At 39.9% G+C, this 16,837-nt stretch overlaps 1 protein-coding gene across 1 annotated transcript; it reads right to left on the bottom strand.

Moving 5' to 3' along the window:
- Positions 1 to 10,356: 10,356 nt before the first annotated feature.
- LOC103218290 (bolA-like protein 2) lies at positions 10,357 to 10,763 on the bottom strand. The gene has a single exon (XM_038000726.2). The coding sequence runs from the start codon at positions 10,670 to 10,672 to the stop codon at positions 10,412 to 10,414; it is 261 nt and encodes an 86-aa protein (XP_037856654.2). The 5' UTR covers positions 10,673 to 10,763; the 3' UTR covers positions 10,357 to 10,411.
- Between the last annotated feature and the right edge of the window lie 6,074 nt (positions 10,764 to 16,837).

Genomic DNA, 16,837 nt, shown 5'->3' on the forward strand with positions numbered 1-16,837 from the left:
GCTGGGAGCTCCAGCAGCCACCTTATGATCAAAATGGGAAACTTGGTTGACATGCAGAGGATGGTCCACTAAATAGGAAAAGTGTGGGCCCTTGCTATGTCACGAGCTCCCCAGCCAACTGGGGTCACCTACCTCCAGATTGCTGTCCGTTGAGGAAGAACTTTCCTAATGGTTAAGTCACCATTGATTAAGATCTCTGTCATTTACAGTTAAAATTACTGTTTGATATAGTAACGGTGTAGTTCATAGCAATACCACCCAAGCATTCTCCTTCACATTCTTTCTTTTTCTTTTATGTAGAGATGGGGTCTCACTGTGTTGCCCAGGCTGACCTCAAACTGCTGGTCTCCAAGCAGTCCTCCCACCTCAGCCTCCCAAGTAGCTGAGATTACAGATGTGTGTCACTGTGCTTGGCTCCCCTTTATATTCTTTAATTTAATTTAGAGACAAGGTCCTACTCTGCTGCCTAGACTAAAGCACAGTGGCATAATCACAGTTCACTGCAGTCTCCATCTCTTGGGCTTATAAATAATTCTCCCACCTCAGCCTGCCAAGTAGCTAAGGCTACAGTCCCACACCACTACATCCAGCTAATCCTTTACACTCTTAATTACAAAATGTGTAATACACATATTATTTTCCTTTTGTCTATTTTCTACCTTTTGTCTCATATTTTATCTCCATATTCTCCACATGTTTTCTTACTTTAGCTCTGGACAATCTTCACAGGCAAAACAGGAAGCAGTCCATATCATCAGAGCTCTGTTGGATCCCCGGTAAAATCAGCTCTGTCTCTTCCCCTTAATCCTCCACCTAAAATCACAGGCAGTTTTACAGGCTTAGTTAATATCTGGGATATTATAACTCTGTTGTGAGTATTTATAAAGAGCAAACAATCAGATATAAAGTTAAAATGAACTGGAGTATAGAGAGTTTCAGACATTTGCCCAAGTCTTAGGCAAAAAGTGTCACACTGCCTTTAAAATTTCTCATCTGATTCTAATAATTTGCTTAAATGAAACTTGTCTGGTAGAGCCAAATGGAAAGATCCCAGTATAAGAGGGAAGAAACCATCAGGTATCCAGTAAGAGAGCATGATGTTGCATGAGTGGGGAGTGGTAACAAAATCGTAGAAGACCAAGTATAATTAGATAATGAAAACATTTTAAACCCATAATATTAATAAAAGGTGAACATTGACTCCTTTATAAATACTTTACTATACCAAAGAAGCTTGGCTAGAACTTCAGGAAACTGAGCTTCTACCTTGTCAATTAATAATTCTGTGACCTTTGAAATTTTCTTCCCTTCATTCTCCTCACTTATAAATGAAATAATGGGATTTTTGTGAAGCTCGAAGGAACTTACATAAGTCAAATTATAGTTGGTTCTTTGTTGTATCTGTGGTTCACCATCCATGGATTTAACCAGTCTCAGTTATAAAATATTTGGAAAAAAAATTAAAAATAACGAGACAATAATAAAAAGGAATACCAGTTTAAAAGAGTGCAATGTAACAGTGCTTCACATAGCATTCACGTTGTGTTGGTATTATAAATAATCTAGAGATGATTTAAAGTGTATAGGAGGATATGCTCAGATAATAAGCAAATACCACATCACTTCATATCAGGGACTTGAGCATCCATGGAATTTGGTATCCTCGGGGGTACTGGAACAAATCCCCTGAGGATACCAAGGGATGACTGTACTTAGAAAAAAAGAAGATTGAATGGGAGAAATGTGAGCTACATTTTCTTTCCTTTTTTAAATTGATGACTAAAAATTATATATATGTATGGTGTACAACATGATGTTTTGATATATGCATACATTGTGGAATGGCTAAATCAAGCTAATTAACATATGCATTACTTCACTTATTTTTTTGTGCTGAGAACACTTAAAACCAACTCTCTTAGCTATTTTCAAATATTCAATATGTTATTAACAATAGTCACTGTGACATACAATAGATCTCCTGAATGTATTTCTGAGGTTTAACTCAAAATTTGTATTTCTTGACTAGCATCTATATCTCCAATTCCCTTGTCTTATGTCATGACCTTCCCAACCAACTGGGAACCATGAGCCCCTGATAACCACCATTCTAATTCTACTCTCTGCTTCTGTGAGTTTGACTTTTTCAGATTGTCTTTCCGTGTCTGGCATATTTCACTTGACATAATGTCCTCCACGTTTATCCATGTTGTCACATGACAAGATTTCTTTCTTTTTTAAGACTGAATAGCATTCCATTGTATACATACCACATTTTCTTTATTCATCCATTGATGGACACTTAGGTTGATTCTATATCTTGGTTATTGTTTATAATGCTGCAATAAACATGGGCGTGCTGATATCTTTCTGAGATACTAATTTCATATCCTTTGGATATATACCCAGAAGTGGGATTGCTGGATCACATGGTAGTTCTATTTTTAATTTTTTTGAGGAACCTCCATACTCTTTTCTATAATGGCCGTACTAATTTACATTTCCACCAACAGTGTACAAGTGTTCTCTTTTCTCCACATCCTCACCAACACTTGTGTTTTCTATTATAGCCATTCTAACAGGCATGAGGTGATATATCATTGTGATTTTAATTTGCATTTTTCTAATGATTAGTGACATTAAGCATTTTTTTCATATACCTGTTGGACATTTGTATATCTTTTTTGGAAAAGTGCTTATTCGAGCTTTTTGTCCATTTTAAAATTGGGGCTGACTCTGGGCCCACTGCCTAAAAATTAGCTCTGCTCTGCAAGGAACAGCAAAAAATAAAAATAAAATAAAATAAAATTGGGTTATTTGTTTTCTTACTATTGAGTTGTACAAGTTCCTTATATATTTTGGACATTAACCTCTTTGTATGATTTGCAAATATTTCCTCCCGTTCTGTAGGTTGTTTCTTCACCCTTTTGATTGTTTCCTCTGTTATACAGAAGCTTTTTAGTTTGATGGAATCTCATTTATCCATTTATCTATTTTTCCTTTTGTTGCCTGTGGTAAGCCACTTTTTTAAAGGTTTTTTTTTTTTTTTTTTTTTTTTTTTTGAGACAGAGTCTCGTTCTGTCGCCCAGGCTGGAGTGCAGTGGCCGGATCTCAGCTCACTGCAAGCTCCGCCTCCCGGGTTCACGCCATTCTCCTGCCTCAGCCTCCCGAGTAGCTGGGACTACAGGCGCCCGCCACCTCGCCCGGCTAATTTTTTTTTTGTATTTTTAGTAGAGACGGGGTTTCACCGGGTTAGCCAGGATGGTCTCGATCTCCCGACCTCGTGATCTGCCTGTCTCGGCCTCTCAAAGTGCTGGGATTACAGGCTTGAGTCACCGCGCCCGGCTTTTTAAAAGTTATTAAGCTTCAAGAGGAAAGAGGTCTTTCTGACCACACACAGATATTCCCATGTCTTCTTTTTTTTCAAAATAGAAAACAGGCTGGGCACAGTGGCTCATGCTTATAATCTCAGCACTTTGGGAGGCCGAGGCATGTGGATCACCCCAGGTCAGGGGTTCCAATCAACCTGGCCAACATGGTGAAACCCCGTCTCTACTAATAATACAAAAAAATTCAAAATACAAAAAGGCTGAAGCAAGAGAATTGCTTGAACCCAGGAGGCAGAGGTTGCAGTGAGCCGAGATTGTGGCACTGCACTCCAGCCTGGGCAATAGATTGAGACTCTGTCTCAAAAATAAATAAATAAATATAAAGCATACACTAATGGGTTAAGCCTAATTTAGCTCCAGGAATTGGAAAATTAGATTTGGGTCCTACCTCTGAACACTCACTGCTTTTTGCATAATCTTAGACATGTTGCATTTCTTCTTTCACTCATTCTCCATCCGTAAGTCAGTAAGTCCTCCTTAATTGTGTTCTCCTCTTCAGAGGAATGGTGTCAAACTTAGGAGAAATACATCCAAGTTCTTAGGTTTTTAGAGTGGTAGTTAGGCAAACACGAGCAGGGCAGGAGAGGGCCCTCCCTGCAGGAATGTCAGGTGACCATCAGGTGATGTTCAGGTGGTTGTTAAACTGCCTCTCCAACATAATTGGTCGCAGCTGGTGCCAGGAAAAGACAACCTCCCAATAGACAGAAAATACCCAAAGCTGGTGATCAGTAGCTTTCTGATAAAATCTCAGGAGTTGGGCGAATGGGCTCAAACATGCACACTAAGAGGCAAAATGGCAGTGTTTAACCGGTATATGACCTTCCTCTAGGAACGCTCAACTGGTAAGGAAAAAAATGCCTCAGGTGAGCATGCACACAACTTCAGTAAACACAGTGCACATGTGGCCCCTCCCAAGTGCTGGCAGGCCATCAGGCATATGGACAGCCCACTCCAAGGGAAAAATCAAGGAAGAAGAAATGCCAACCCCAGAACCATGCCAATGTAGAAAACCCCAAGTCAAGGGTCAGACGGGGCACTCGGATCTCTCAAGTGGTCTGCTGGGTCCTCTTCCAAGTATACTTTGCTTCCTTTCATTCCTGTACTAAAACTTCAAATAAACTTTCACTCTTGCTTTAAAACTTGCCTCGGTCTCTCACTCTGCCTTATGCCCCTCAGTCGAATTTTTTCCCTCTGAGGAAGCAAGAATCAAATTGCTGCAGACCCATATGGATTCACTGGAGGTGACTTCACAACCCTCCCCAGTAGTCACCAGGATCTGGGAGAGTGGCAGGAACTTCTGCTGCCCAGCGGAGTAAAATGCAATCTGAGTCAAAGAGCCATAAAGTGTAAACTCAGATATTAAAAATCTATAGGCAGGGAATTCTAGCTGGGGATCAGGTTTTCCAAGCAACCAGGGATTTTCTTTGCTTTTAGGCATTTTCTTGTCATCTTGAATGAAAAGTATTAAATACTATGTAACAATTTTTTTTTCTTTGAGACAAGGTCTCACTCTCACCCAGACTGGAGTGCAGTGGCCTGATCACAGCTCACTGTGGCCTCAACCTCCCAGGCTCAGTTGATCCTCTCACCTCATCCTCCTGGGTACTACAGGGGTGTGCCAATATGCCTGGCTAATATTTTGTATCTTTAGTAGAGATGGAGTTTTGCCATGTTGTCCAGGCTGGTCTTGAACTCGGGCTCAAGTGATCCGCCCATCTTGGCCTCCCAAACTGCTGGGATTACAGGCATGAGTTACTGTGCCTGGCCAACAATTTCTTAAAAATAAGGAATCACTATTAAAACCAATGATTCTTAACTCTATCCAAATGCAACTCCCTTCTTATTATAGATATTTTGTAAGACCTGCTTACAATTCTGTCATTAACTAAATAGACTATATTACTTACAAGTGAACATAATTTTTAAAAGCAACATAATGCCTAATTATGTAAGAGAGTAATAAAAGCAAAGTTGTTTATAATACAGTAGTATGTATTTCAATAGGTAAATATCTAAGTTTGACTTCTAGACTTAATAACATAGTCAGATGCTTACACTAATATATAGAATAAATGTAAATGAGACAGCTATAAATGTAGTATGATATAGCTGTGTTATACTGGAAACTTTAAAACCATATGCGGCATTACTAGTGATTATGTGATTTTCCTAAATGTTGAATACCTTATGGTGTATTTCTAACAAAATATTCCTGGAGGCTGGTCATGGTGGCTCGTGTCTGTAATCCCAGCACTTTAGGAGGCCAAGGAAGGAGGATCTCCTGAAGCCAAAGTTCAAGACCAGCCTGGGCAACATAGGGAGAACCCCATCTCTAAAAAAAACAAAAAACATCTGGGCATGGTAGTTACTACTCCCATGTTACATGGTAGGACTACCCCCTGTAGTCCTAGCTACTCAGGAGGCTGAGGTTGAGGTCGGAGGACTGCTTGAACCTAGGAGTTTGAGGATGCAGTGAGTTATGATCATGCCACTGCACTCCAGCCCGAGCAATAGAGCAAGGCCTTGTTTCTTTAAAAAAAATTTCTGAAAAATTTAAATCTATTAAACATGTGAAGAAACTACTTGGTATTTATTTGCAAAATGAATTAAGTTCTAATTTCAGATCATTAAAAACACCTTTTTCAGCTAGGTATATGTCTTTGGTGGACATTGAAAAGCATGCAAGATATAGGGCAATTCTTACTGCATGGGACAGTCTTATGCATTTTAAGAAATATTGTATTGGCCGGGCGCAGTGGCTCGTGCCTGTAATCCTAGCACTTTGGGAGGCTGAGGTGGGCAGATCCCCCGAGGTCGGGAGTTCAGGACCAGCCTGACCAACATGCAGAAACCCTATCTCTACTAAAAGTACAAAATTAGCCAGACGTGGTGGTGCATGCCTGTAATCTCAGCTACTCAAGAGTCTGAGGCAGGATAATTGCTTGAACCTGGGAGGCAGAGGTTGTGGTGAGCCAAGATTGCGCCATTGCACTTCATCTTGGGCAACAAGAGCGAAACTCTGTCTCAAAAAAAGAAAAAAAAAGATATAAAAAAAGAAATATTGTATTCCCAGTACCAATCCACTAAATATTAGTTGCTTCCAGTTGTAACACTACAAAAACTTTCTCACAAATGTTTAAAATGCTAACTAATAATAATACCACCCCTACTGAGAAACCCTGCTAACAATGTCTGGCACTTGGTATGTATTTAATACATGCTTATTGATTAGATGGACAAATGATTATGTAAATATTAAATCTCCAAAAATAACTTTAATATCTGACTGTAAGTATCAGAAAACCCAACCAACAGTAGTTTAGACAAATTAGAGTATATAACTTTTCACTAAGAAGTTTGAAGTTAGGCAACCCAGGATTGGTCCTACACCTCATGATGTCGTCATTGTTCATGGTTTCTGTTTTCTTTCTATTTAGCCATTCTTAGCAAATGTGTTATTTCCTAATGAATTAAAGATGGGTGCTTCATCTCTGGTTCTCACATCTATATTCAAAGCAGAAAAGTGGAAGGAAGAGGAAAGGATCATTGCCAGCAGACTTCCTCTTCTCTTATTGGCCAGAGCTATGTCACATGATCAGTGCTAGCTGCAAGGGAAGCTATCATCCTCTCCCTCAAAGTAATACTGCTGCCATATAAAATATAAACAAACAAACTTTCAAACACATTACTGAACTGCCAAGAAAGTAAAGCCTCCCAGAAGTTAAAAATAAAGTGAACATGGAACCTCCTAAGAGGTGAGAAATGTGCTAAGGCCCTTGTCTTAAGAACATATGCTAAACTCTGGTGATCTTGACATTGCATTTGTAATGGTTTCACAGGAAGTGGAGTGGAGAACAGAAGACAAAGCTTGCAGCCTGCCCAGTGTTTGGAGTCTAATAGTAGACCTTGACTCAAAGTTGGAAAATGAAATGGCAAGCCACAGACTACAGAAAATATTCATGAAGATGTGTGTTCAGAATATATAAAAACTTCTACAAACAGGTATCAAAACGAAAACCCAGTTTTAAACAGGAACAAAAGTCTTGGCAAGACACTTTAAAAAAGAAGATACGCTAACAGCCAATAAGTCCATGAAAAGACCCTCAACATCATTAATCATCAGGCAAATGCAAATTAAAACACAATGAGATACTATGACACATCCATTAGAAGGGTTAAAATTTAAAAGACTAATCAAACCAAATATTGGAGAAGATATAGGGCAACTAGGACTTTCATACATACATTTCATATATTGCTGATAGAAATATAAAATATGCAATCATTTTGGAAACTGCTTGGCAATTTCTTAAGATGTTAAACATATACCTACTATATATACAGGATAAATGAAAATATATGTCTACATAAAAGCTTGTACATGAATGATCATAGCACCATTAATAATAATAGTCAAGAAGTAGAAACAACACAAATGTCCAGCAACTGATAAAAACATACACAAAATGTAGTGTATCCATACAATGGAATATTGTTTAGCTGTAAAAAGGAATAAAGTACTGATACATGCTACAATATGGATGGACCTTGAAAACATTATTATACATGAAAGAAGCCAGACACACAAAAAAGTACATATTATATGATATGATTTACATAGCATGTATCCAGAATGAGTAAACTCATACAAACAGAAAGATGGTTAGTGGTTGCTGGGGGCTGGAAGGGAAAGAAGTGGGGAGTGACTTCTAATGAGTAGAAGGTTTCTTTATAGAGTGATAAAAATATTCTGGAATTAGATAGTGGTTATGCTTGCATAATTGTGCTAAAAACCATTGGATTGTATACTTTAAATATGAGTGGACTGTATGGCATCTGAGTTACATCTCAATAAAGTTGTTGTTAAAAAAAAAAACAAATATAAACTATATACATCATCAACACTGCCACCATCCCAATCACCACTGACAACATCTTGGTATACAGCCTTCCAAACTCATTTCCGTGCATCATATATACGTGTTAAAGAATGAAAATTGGATTATACCATGCATATCCTTTAAGAAGTGTTGTTTTTTAGATACAAGATTTCACTCTATTACCTAGGCTGGATGTAGTGGTGCAGTCATAGCTCACTGCAGCCTCAAACTCCTGAGCTCAATTGATCCTCTCAATCCTCCTGCCTCAGCCTCTTAAGTAGGTAGGACTACAGGTACATGCCACAACACTCAGCTAATATTGTAATTTTTTGTAAAGACAGAGTCTTACTATGTTGCCCACACTGGTCTCAAACTCTGGCCTCAAGCAAGCCTCCCACTTCAGTCTCCCAAAGTGCTGGGATGACAGGCAGGTGCCACCACATCCAGACTTTATAGAATATATTTTAAATTATAACACACATGGCTTTATAATTATAAAGTAATATCAGACTGGAAAACCATTGTCTTTTTTTCTGATTTTAAGAGTAAAATTGTCAGTCTTTGATCTTTAAATATGATATTAGTTCTGGGGTTTTCATAGATTCTCTTTATCAGGTTAAGTTCCCTTTTACTCCTCATTTGCCAAGTGTGTGTGTGTGTTTTTAAAACATAACATGTTGCATTTTGTCAAATGCACTTTTTGCATTAATTGAGATGATCATATGGGTTTTTCTGGTTATTAATATGGTATATCCTAATGATTGATTTCCTTATGTTGAGCCAACCTTGCATTCCTGTGATAAATCTCATTTGGTTATGGTGTAAAATCCTTGTTTAAGTGTAAATTGGCAAAATTTATTTATTTATTTATTTATTTATTTATTTATTTATGACAGGATCTTGCTCTGTCACCCAGGCTGGAGTGCAGTAGTGCAATCTTGGCCCACTGCAACCTCCACCTCTTAGGCTCAAGCAATTCTCATGTCTCAGCCTTCCAAGGAGCTGAGACTATAGGCACATGCCACCACACTTGGCTAATTTTTGTATTTTTTGGTAGAGGTGGGGTTTCACTGTGTTAGCCAGGCTGGGTGAATTTTATTTAGACCTAAATAATCTACATATGAATGGACCTCGCTGTCTCAATTATGGAGTTTCATTATAACACCATTGTACTAGTCCGTTCTCACACTGCTAATAAAGGCATACTTGAGACTGGGCAATTTATAAAGGAAAGAGGTTTAATTGACTCACAGTTCTCCAGTGCTTGGGAGGCCTAAGGAAACTTACAATCATGATGGAAAGGGAAACAAACATGTCTTTCTTCACATGGCAGCAGCAAGGATAAGTGCAGAGCAAAGGTGGGAAAAGCCCCATATAAAACCATCAGATCCATGAGAACTCACTCACTATCATGAGAATAGCATGGAGGCAACCACCCCATGATTCAATTACCTCCAACTGGGTCCCTCCCATGACACATGGGGATTATGGTAACTACAATTCAAAATGAGATTTGGGTGGGTACACAGCCAAACCACAGAATTATGCCCTGGCCCCTTCCAAATCCCATGTTCTCACATTTCAAAACACAGTCATGCCTTCCCAACAGTCCTCCAAAGTCTTAATTCATTCCAGCATTAACTCAAAAGTCCAAGTTCAAAGTTTTATCTGAGACAAGGCAAGTCACTTCTGCCTATGAGCCTGTAAAATCAAAAGCAAGTTAGTTACTTTCTAGTTACACTGGGGGGTACAGGCATTGGGCAAATACACTCATTCCAATGGTAGAAAAATTGGCCAAAACACAAGAGTTAAAGGCCCCACCCAAGTCCAAAACCCAATAGGGCAATCATTAAACCTTAAAGTTACAAAATGATCTCCTTTGACTTCATGTCTCACATCCAGGTCATGCTGATACAAGAGGTGGGCTCCTATGGCCTTGAGCAGCCCCACCTTTGTGGCTTTGCAGGGTACAGTCTCCCTCCTAGCTGCTTTCATGGGCTAGCATTGGATGTCCGTGGCTTTTCCAGGTACATGGGGTAAGCTGTTGGTGGATCTACCATTCTGGGGTCTGGAGGACAGTGGCCCTCTTCTCTTTTTTTTTTTCCAGATTTATAATTTAATGGCTGTGTAGATCCCAGTCTCTCATTTCTGTCGCTCACGTGCCCACTGCTCTGGGGTCAGGGTTTTCTGTTCAAAGGCATGGATGTGCGGGAGCTCTTCTGCTAGGCACGCGTTTACCAGCCTGTGTCTCTGAAGCAGCGGTTTCCCCTCGAACTTGGCCGACACCACCAGGACTCGGAAGCTACAGGCGCAACGGTTGAGGGTCGTGTCCTCCACCTCCACATGCTCCGCCTCCAGGTCCCACTGCAGCTTCTCCCGGAGGTATTCGGCGCTGAGTTCCATGGCGGTAGTCCAGCTGGGACAGCAGCCCAGCGGGGACACAACCCCTGCTCCGACGCCGGCCACGCTGCCTTGCAGCCTTACAGGAGCCACTTCCAGTGGCCCTCTTCTCACAGCTCTACTAGGCAGTGCCTCAGTGGGAGCTCTGTGTTGTGGCTCTGAGCCCACATTTCCCTTCCACACTGTCCTAGCAGAGATTCTCCATTAGGGTTCCACCCCTGCAGCAAACTTCTGCCAGGACATCCAGATATTTCTAATTGTGCTTATTTGGATTTTCTCTCTTCTTTTCTTGGTTAATCTTTCTAATGGTCTATCAAGTTTATTTATCTTTTCAAAGAAGTAGTTTTTTGCTTTGTTTATCTTTTGTATTTTTTTGTTTGTTTCAATTTCATTTAGTTCTGTTCTGATCTTGGTGATTTCCTTTCTTCTGCTGGGTTTGGGTTTAGTTTGTTCTTGCTTCTCTAGTTCCTTGAGGTGTGACTTTAGATTATCTGTTTGTGTTCTTCTAGCCTTTTTGATGTAGGCATATTACATATTCTTTCATGCTATCAATACACTGTATAGATACAGCTATGATTTGAGCAGTGCAATTAGTGTCTCAGTACCACTTGAAGAAGCTGTTTTATGCAGAGATAAAATGGAAGAATGGTCAGCCTCTTAATTTAGCTTATTTGAAAAGGCACTGGAAAAAATATGGCAGACTTCAACAACGTGTGCCAAAACTTTTTCTCTTGGAAATCATTGACTAGTATCGCTGAATGTTATTTCTTGTGGAGAACTACTGACAGATATGTGCAACAGAAATGGTTAAAAGCAGCAGAAACTGAGAATAAACTGAAAAAAGTATATATCCCAATTCACAGCAAACCAAGTCCCAACCAAATATCTACCAGCAATGGCAAGCCTGGTGCTGTGAGTGGAACCATGAGGACCACGTTCCTGCCTCAGAATCCCCTTGTAGTGTAAGCCTGGGAGGACTGCTGTGCTACATAGTCTAACCAGTAGTATTCTAGCAGCCCACCCAATATGCATTTGATGTAGGTATTTAGGGCTATGAACTTTCCTGTTAGCACTGCCTTTGCTGTATTCCAGAGGTTTTGATAGGTTTTGTTGCTATTGTCATTCAGTTAGAAGAATTTTTAAATTTTCATCTTGATTTCATTTTTGACCCAATGATCATTCAGGAGCAGGTTAATTTCCATGTATTTGCAAGGTTTTGAAGGTTCCTTTTGGAGTTGATTTCCAGTTGTATTCCACTGTGGTCTGAGAGGGTACTTGATATAATTTCAATTTTCTTACATTTATTGAGGCTCGTTTTGTGGCCTATCATATGGTCTTTTGGAGAAAGTTCCATTTACTGTTGAATAGAATGTATATTCTGTGGTTGTCGGGTAGAATGTTCTGTGTATATCTGTTAAGTCCATTTGTTCCAGGGTACTGTTTAAATTTATTGTTTTTTGTTGACTTTCTGTCTTCATGACCTGTCTAGTGCTATTAGTGGAGTATTAAAGGCCCCCACTATTATTGTGTTTCTGTCTACCTTATTTCTTATGTCTATTAATAATTGTTTTACAAATTTGGGAACTCCAGTTTTAGGTGCATATATATTTAGGATTGTGATATTTTCCCATTGGACAAGACCTTTTATCACTATATAATGACTCTCTTTGTTTTTTCAACCGCTATTGCTTTAACATTTGTTTTGTCTGATATAAGAATAGCATCCCCTGCTTACTTTTGGTATCCATTTGCATGCAATGTCTTTTTCCATTCCTTTCCTTAAGTTTATATGAGTCCTTTTGTGTTAGGTGTGTCTCTTGAAGGCAGCAGATAGTTGGTTGGTGAATTCTTATCCATTCTGCAATTCTGTATCTTTTCAGTGGAGCATTTAGGGCATTTACATTGAATGTTTTACTGAGATGTGAGGTATCATTTCATTCATCATGCTATTTGTTTCCTGTATATCTTGGGTTTTTTTTTTTTTTTAATTGTATTTTTGTCTTGTAGGTCTTGTGAGATTCATGCTTTAAAGAGGTTCTGTTTTGATGTGTTGCCAGGATTTGTTTCAAAATTTAGAGCTCTTTTTAGCAGTTCTTGTAGTGCTGGCTTGGTAGTAGTGAATTCTCTCACCATTTGTTTGTCTGAAAAAGACTGTATTTTTCCTTAATTTACAAGGCTTTGTTTCACTGGGTACAGAATTCTTCACTGATAATCGTTTGTTTGTGAAGGCTGAAGATAGGGCCCCAATCCCTTCTAGCTTGTAGAGTTTCTCTGAGAAATATGTTATTGATCTGACAGATTTTCCTTTATAGGTTACCTGATGTTTTTGCCTCACAGTTTTTAATATTTTTTCCTTCATCTTAACTTCAGATAACTTGATGATAATGTGCCTAGGCAATGATCTTTTTTGTGACGAATTTCCCAGATGTTCTTTGAGCTTCTTGTATTTAGATGTCTAGTTCTCTAGCAAGATCAGAAAAGTTTTCCTTGATTTTTCCCCCAAATATACTTTCCAAACTTTCAGATTTCCCTTCTTCCTCAGGAACACTGATTATTCTTAGATTTGGTTGTTTAACATAATCCCAGACTTCTTTTTTTTTTTTTTTTTTTTGAGGCAGAGTCTTGCTCTGTCACCCAGGCTGGAGTGCAGTGACCCAATCTCTACTCACTGCAAGCCCTGCCTCCTGGGTTCATGCCATTCTCCTGCCTCAGCCTCCCAAGTAGCTGGGATTACAGGCGCCCACCACCACACCGGCTAATTTTTTTGTAATTTTAATAGAGATGGGGTTTCACCATGTTGGCCAGGATGGTCTCGATCTTCTGACCTCGTGATCCTCCCACCTCGGCCTCCCGAAGTGCTGGGATTACAGGCATGAGCCACCATGCCCAGCTAATCCCAGACTTCTTGGAGGCTTTGTTCATATTTTCTTATTCTTTTTTCTTTGTCTTTGCTGGGTTGGGTTAATTTGAAAACCTTGTCTTTAAGCTCTGAAGTTCTTTATTCTGCTTGTTCGATTCTATTGCTGAGAGTTTCCAGAGCATTTTGCATTTGCATAGTGTGTTCATTGTTTCCTGAAGTTTTGATTGTTTTTAATTTATGCTATCTTTTTCATTGAGTATTTCTCCCTGCACTTATATCATTTTTTGGATTTCCTTACATTGGGCTTCACCTTTCTCTGGTGCCTCCCTGATTAACTTAATAACTAACCTTCTGAATTCTTTTTCAGGTAGATCAGGGATTTTTTTTCTTGGTTTGGATCCATTGCTGGAAAGCTAGTATGATTTTTGGGGGGTGTTAAAAAAACTTTTTTATATTACAAGAGTTGGTTTTCTGGTTCCTTCTCATTTGGGTAGCTTCTGTCAGCAGGAACATCTCAGGCTCAAGACTGTTGTTCAGTTCCTTTTGTCCACGGGGTGGTTTCTTGTAGTACTGTCACCCTTTTCCTAGGGATGTGGCTTCCTGAGAGCTGAGCTATAGTGCTTGTTATCTCTTCTAGCCATCTAGCAAGTCTATCAGGCTCTGGGCTAGTAGTGGGGGTTGTCTGCACAGAGTCCTATGATGTGAACAATCTGTGGGTTTCTCAGCCATGGATACTGGCATCTGCTCTGGTGGAAGTAGTAGGGGTATCAAATGGACCCTGTGAGGGTCCTTAGCTTCGGTTGATTATTGCACTATTTTTGTATTGGTTGGCCTCCTGCTGGGAGGTGGTGCTTTCAAGAGAGCATCAGCTGTGGTAGTATGTGGAGGAACAGGTGGTGGGAGAGGCCTTAGAACTCCCAAGAGGTTTTGTCCTTTGTCTTCAGTTACCAGGGTGGGTAGGGAACAACCATTAGGTGGGGGCAAGACTAGGTGTGTCTGAGCTCAGACTCTACTTGGGCGAGTCTTGTTGCGGCTCCTGTTGGGGGTGGGGGTGAGGTTCCTAGGTCAATGGAGTTTTGTTCCCAGGAGGATTATGGCTGCCTCTGCTGTGTCATGCTGGTTGTCAGGGAAGTGCGGGAAAGCTGTCAGTCACAGGCCTCACCTAGCTCCCACCCAACCCAAAGGGCCAATCTCACTTCCACCATGCCCCCACCCCCAACAGCAACAAGTCAGTTTTCAGTCAGTGGGCCAGCAGGACTGAGAACTTGCCCCAGGCTACCCACCTCCCAGCTGTGAAAATAACTAGGGCTTTCCTTCCTCTCCCACCTGTGGAGTCTGCACACCAGATTCACACCCTACCCCAGGTTCTGGCCAGGAGGCTTCTCAATTTGTTCAAATTGTTACAAAGTTCAGCTGGAGCTTTTCTTCTCCCTGTGGCCTTTTCCCAGTGACTCTGGTAGCTCTCCTCAAGGACCCCTGTGAGGTGAGGCAGAAATGGCTTGCTAAGGGACCCAGCAAGCCCACAGAGATTTTCCTGCTACTTCCTCTACTCCTGTATTTCGCTTAGCTCTCTAAATTGACTCAGCTCCAGGTAAGGTCAGAATCTTCTACCATAATCTAGACCTTCAGGTTCCCCTGTGGGGATGAGTGTTCATGGATGAACAATCTTCCTTTCCCACTTCCACAGTTTGGGCACTCACAGTATTTGGGGTGTCTCTGGAGTCTTGCAGGAACAACCCACTTCCTTCAGAAGATATATGGGTTCTCTTGACTTTCCGAATATATTTCTGCAGTCATACTGCAGCAAAAGTTCACAGTGCAAGCCTCCACAGGCTGTTCTGTCCATTCAAGTGGGAGCTTCAATCTAGTCCTGCCTCCTGTCTGCCATGATCTCATCTCTCCCTCTTTTTCGAAGTCCACTAATTCCAGGATGAGGGCCCAAGCTCATGACCTAACCTAACCCTATTTACTTTACTCTAACCCCTTCTTTAAGTATCATCACATTGAGAGCTAGGGCTTCATCATGTGGATTTAGAGACAGTGAGGGGGAACATTCAGTCAAAAACACCTTATAATCTTTTTTGTTTTGTAAGGTTATTAATAATGTCCCATTTTTCATTTCTGATGTTACTAATTTTAGTCTGTTTTTCTTTCCTTTTCTTTTCTTCTCTCTCTCTCTCTCTCTCTCTCTCTCTCTCTTCCTTCCTTCCTTCCTTTCTTTCTTTGAGACAGAGTCTTGCTCTGTCACCCAGGCTGGAGTGCAGTGGTGCAATCTTGGTTCACTGCAACCTTGCCTCCTGGGTTCAAGTGATTCTCCTGGCTCAGCCTCCCAAGTAGCTAGGATTATAGGTGCGTGCCAACACACCCGGCTAATTTTTGCATTTTTAGTAGAGACAAGGTTTCACCATGTTGGCTAGGCTGGTCTCGAATTTCTGACCTCAGGTAATCCACCAGCCTCAGCCTTCCAAAGTGCTGGGATTTCAGACATGAGCCACTGCGCCCAGCTGAGTCTTTTTTTTTTTTTTTTTTTTTTTTTTTGCCTGGTAAGATTAGTGAAAGTTTTGTTGGTCTTTTCAAAGAACCAACATTTGGTTTTACAGATTTTCTCTATGGTTTTTCTATTTTCTATTTCCTTTATTTTCTCTGTAATATTATTTATTTCCTTCTGATTGCTTTGGATTTGCTTTTTTTTTTCTCTTGAAGGTAAAGTTTTAGTCTTGATTTGAGAGCTATCTTTTTTTAAAAAATAGGCATTTAATTATACATTTCCGTCTAGGCACGGTTTTTACTGCATCTCATAAGATCTGGTATACTGTGTTTTTATTTTCATTTATCTCAAGGCATTTTCTAATTTCTTTTGTGATTTACTTTTTGAGCTTTGTTATTTACAACTGTGCTCAATTTTCATATACTTGTGAAATTTCCAAATTTTCATGTTATTAAATTCTAATTTCATTTCACTGTGGTCACATAGTATAATTTGTATTATTGCAGTCTTCTACAGTTTATTAAGGCTTGCTTTATGGTGTAACATAGGTTTTCTCTTGGTAAATGTTACTCGTGTGCTTGAGAAGAATGTATATTCTTTTATCAATAAATGGAAGTTCTTTAGATCTCTGGAAACTGGATTATACCTTGTTCAAGACTTCTATTTTTTTGAAGACATTCTGTCTATCTATTCTATCCACCATTGAAAGTGGGTTAATTAATCTCCAACTACTGTTGAATTGACTATTTTCTCCTTCAATTCTGCTAGTTTTGCTTGTGAATTTGGGATTGTTTGGTGCATATATGTTGTTAATTCTGAT

This window comes from Chlorocebus sabaeus, chromosome 10 (genome assembly GCF_047675955.1).
Source record: "Chlorocebus sabaeus isolate Y175 chromosome 10, mChlSab1.0.hap1, whole genome shotgun sequence".
Lineage (NCBI taxonomy): Eukaryota > Metazoa > Chordata > Mammalia > Primates > Cercopithecidae > Chlorocebus > Chlorocebus sabaeus.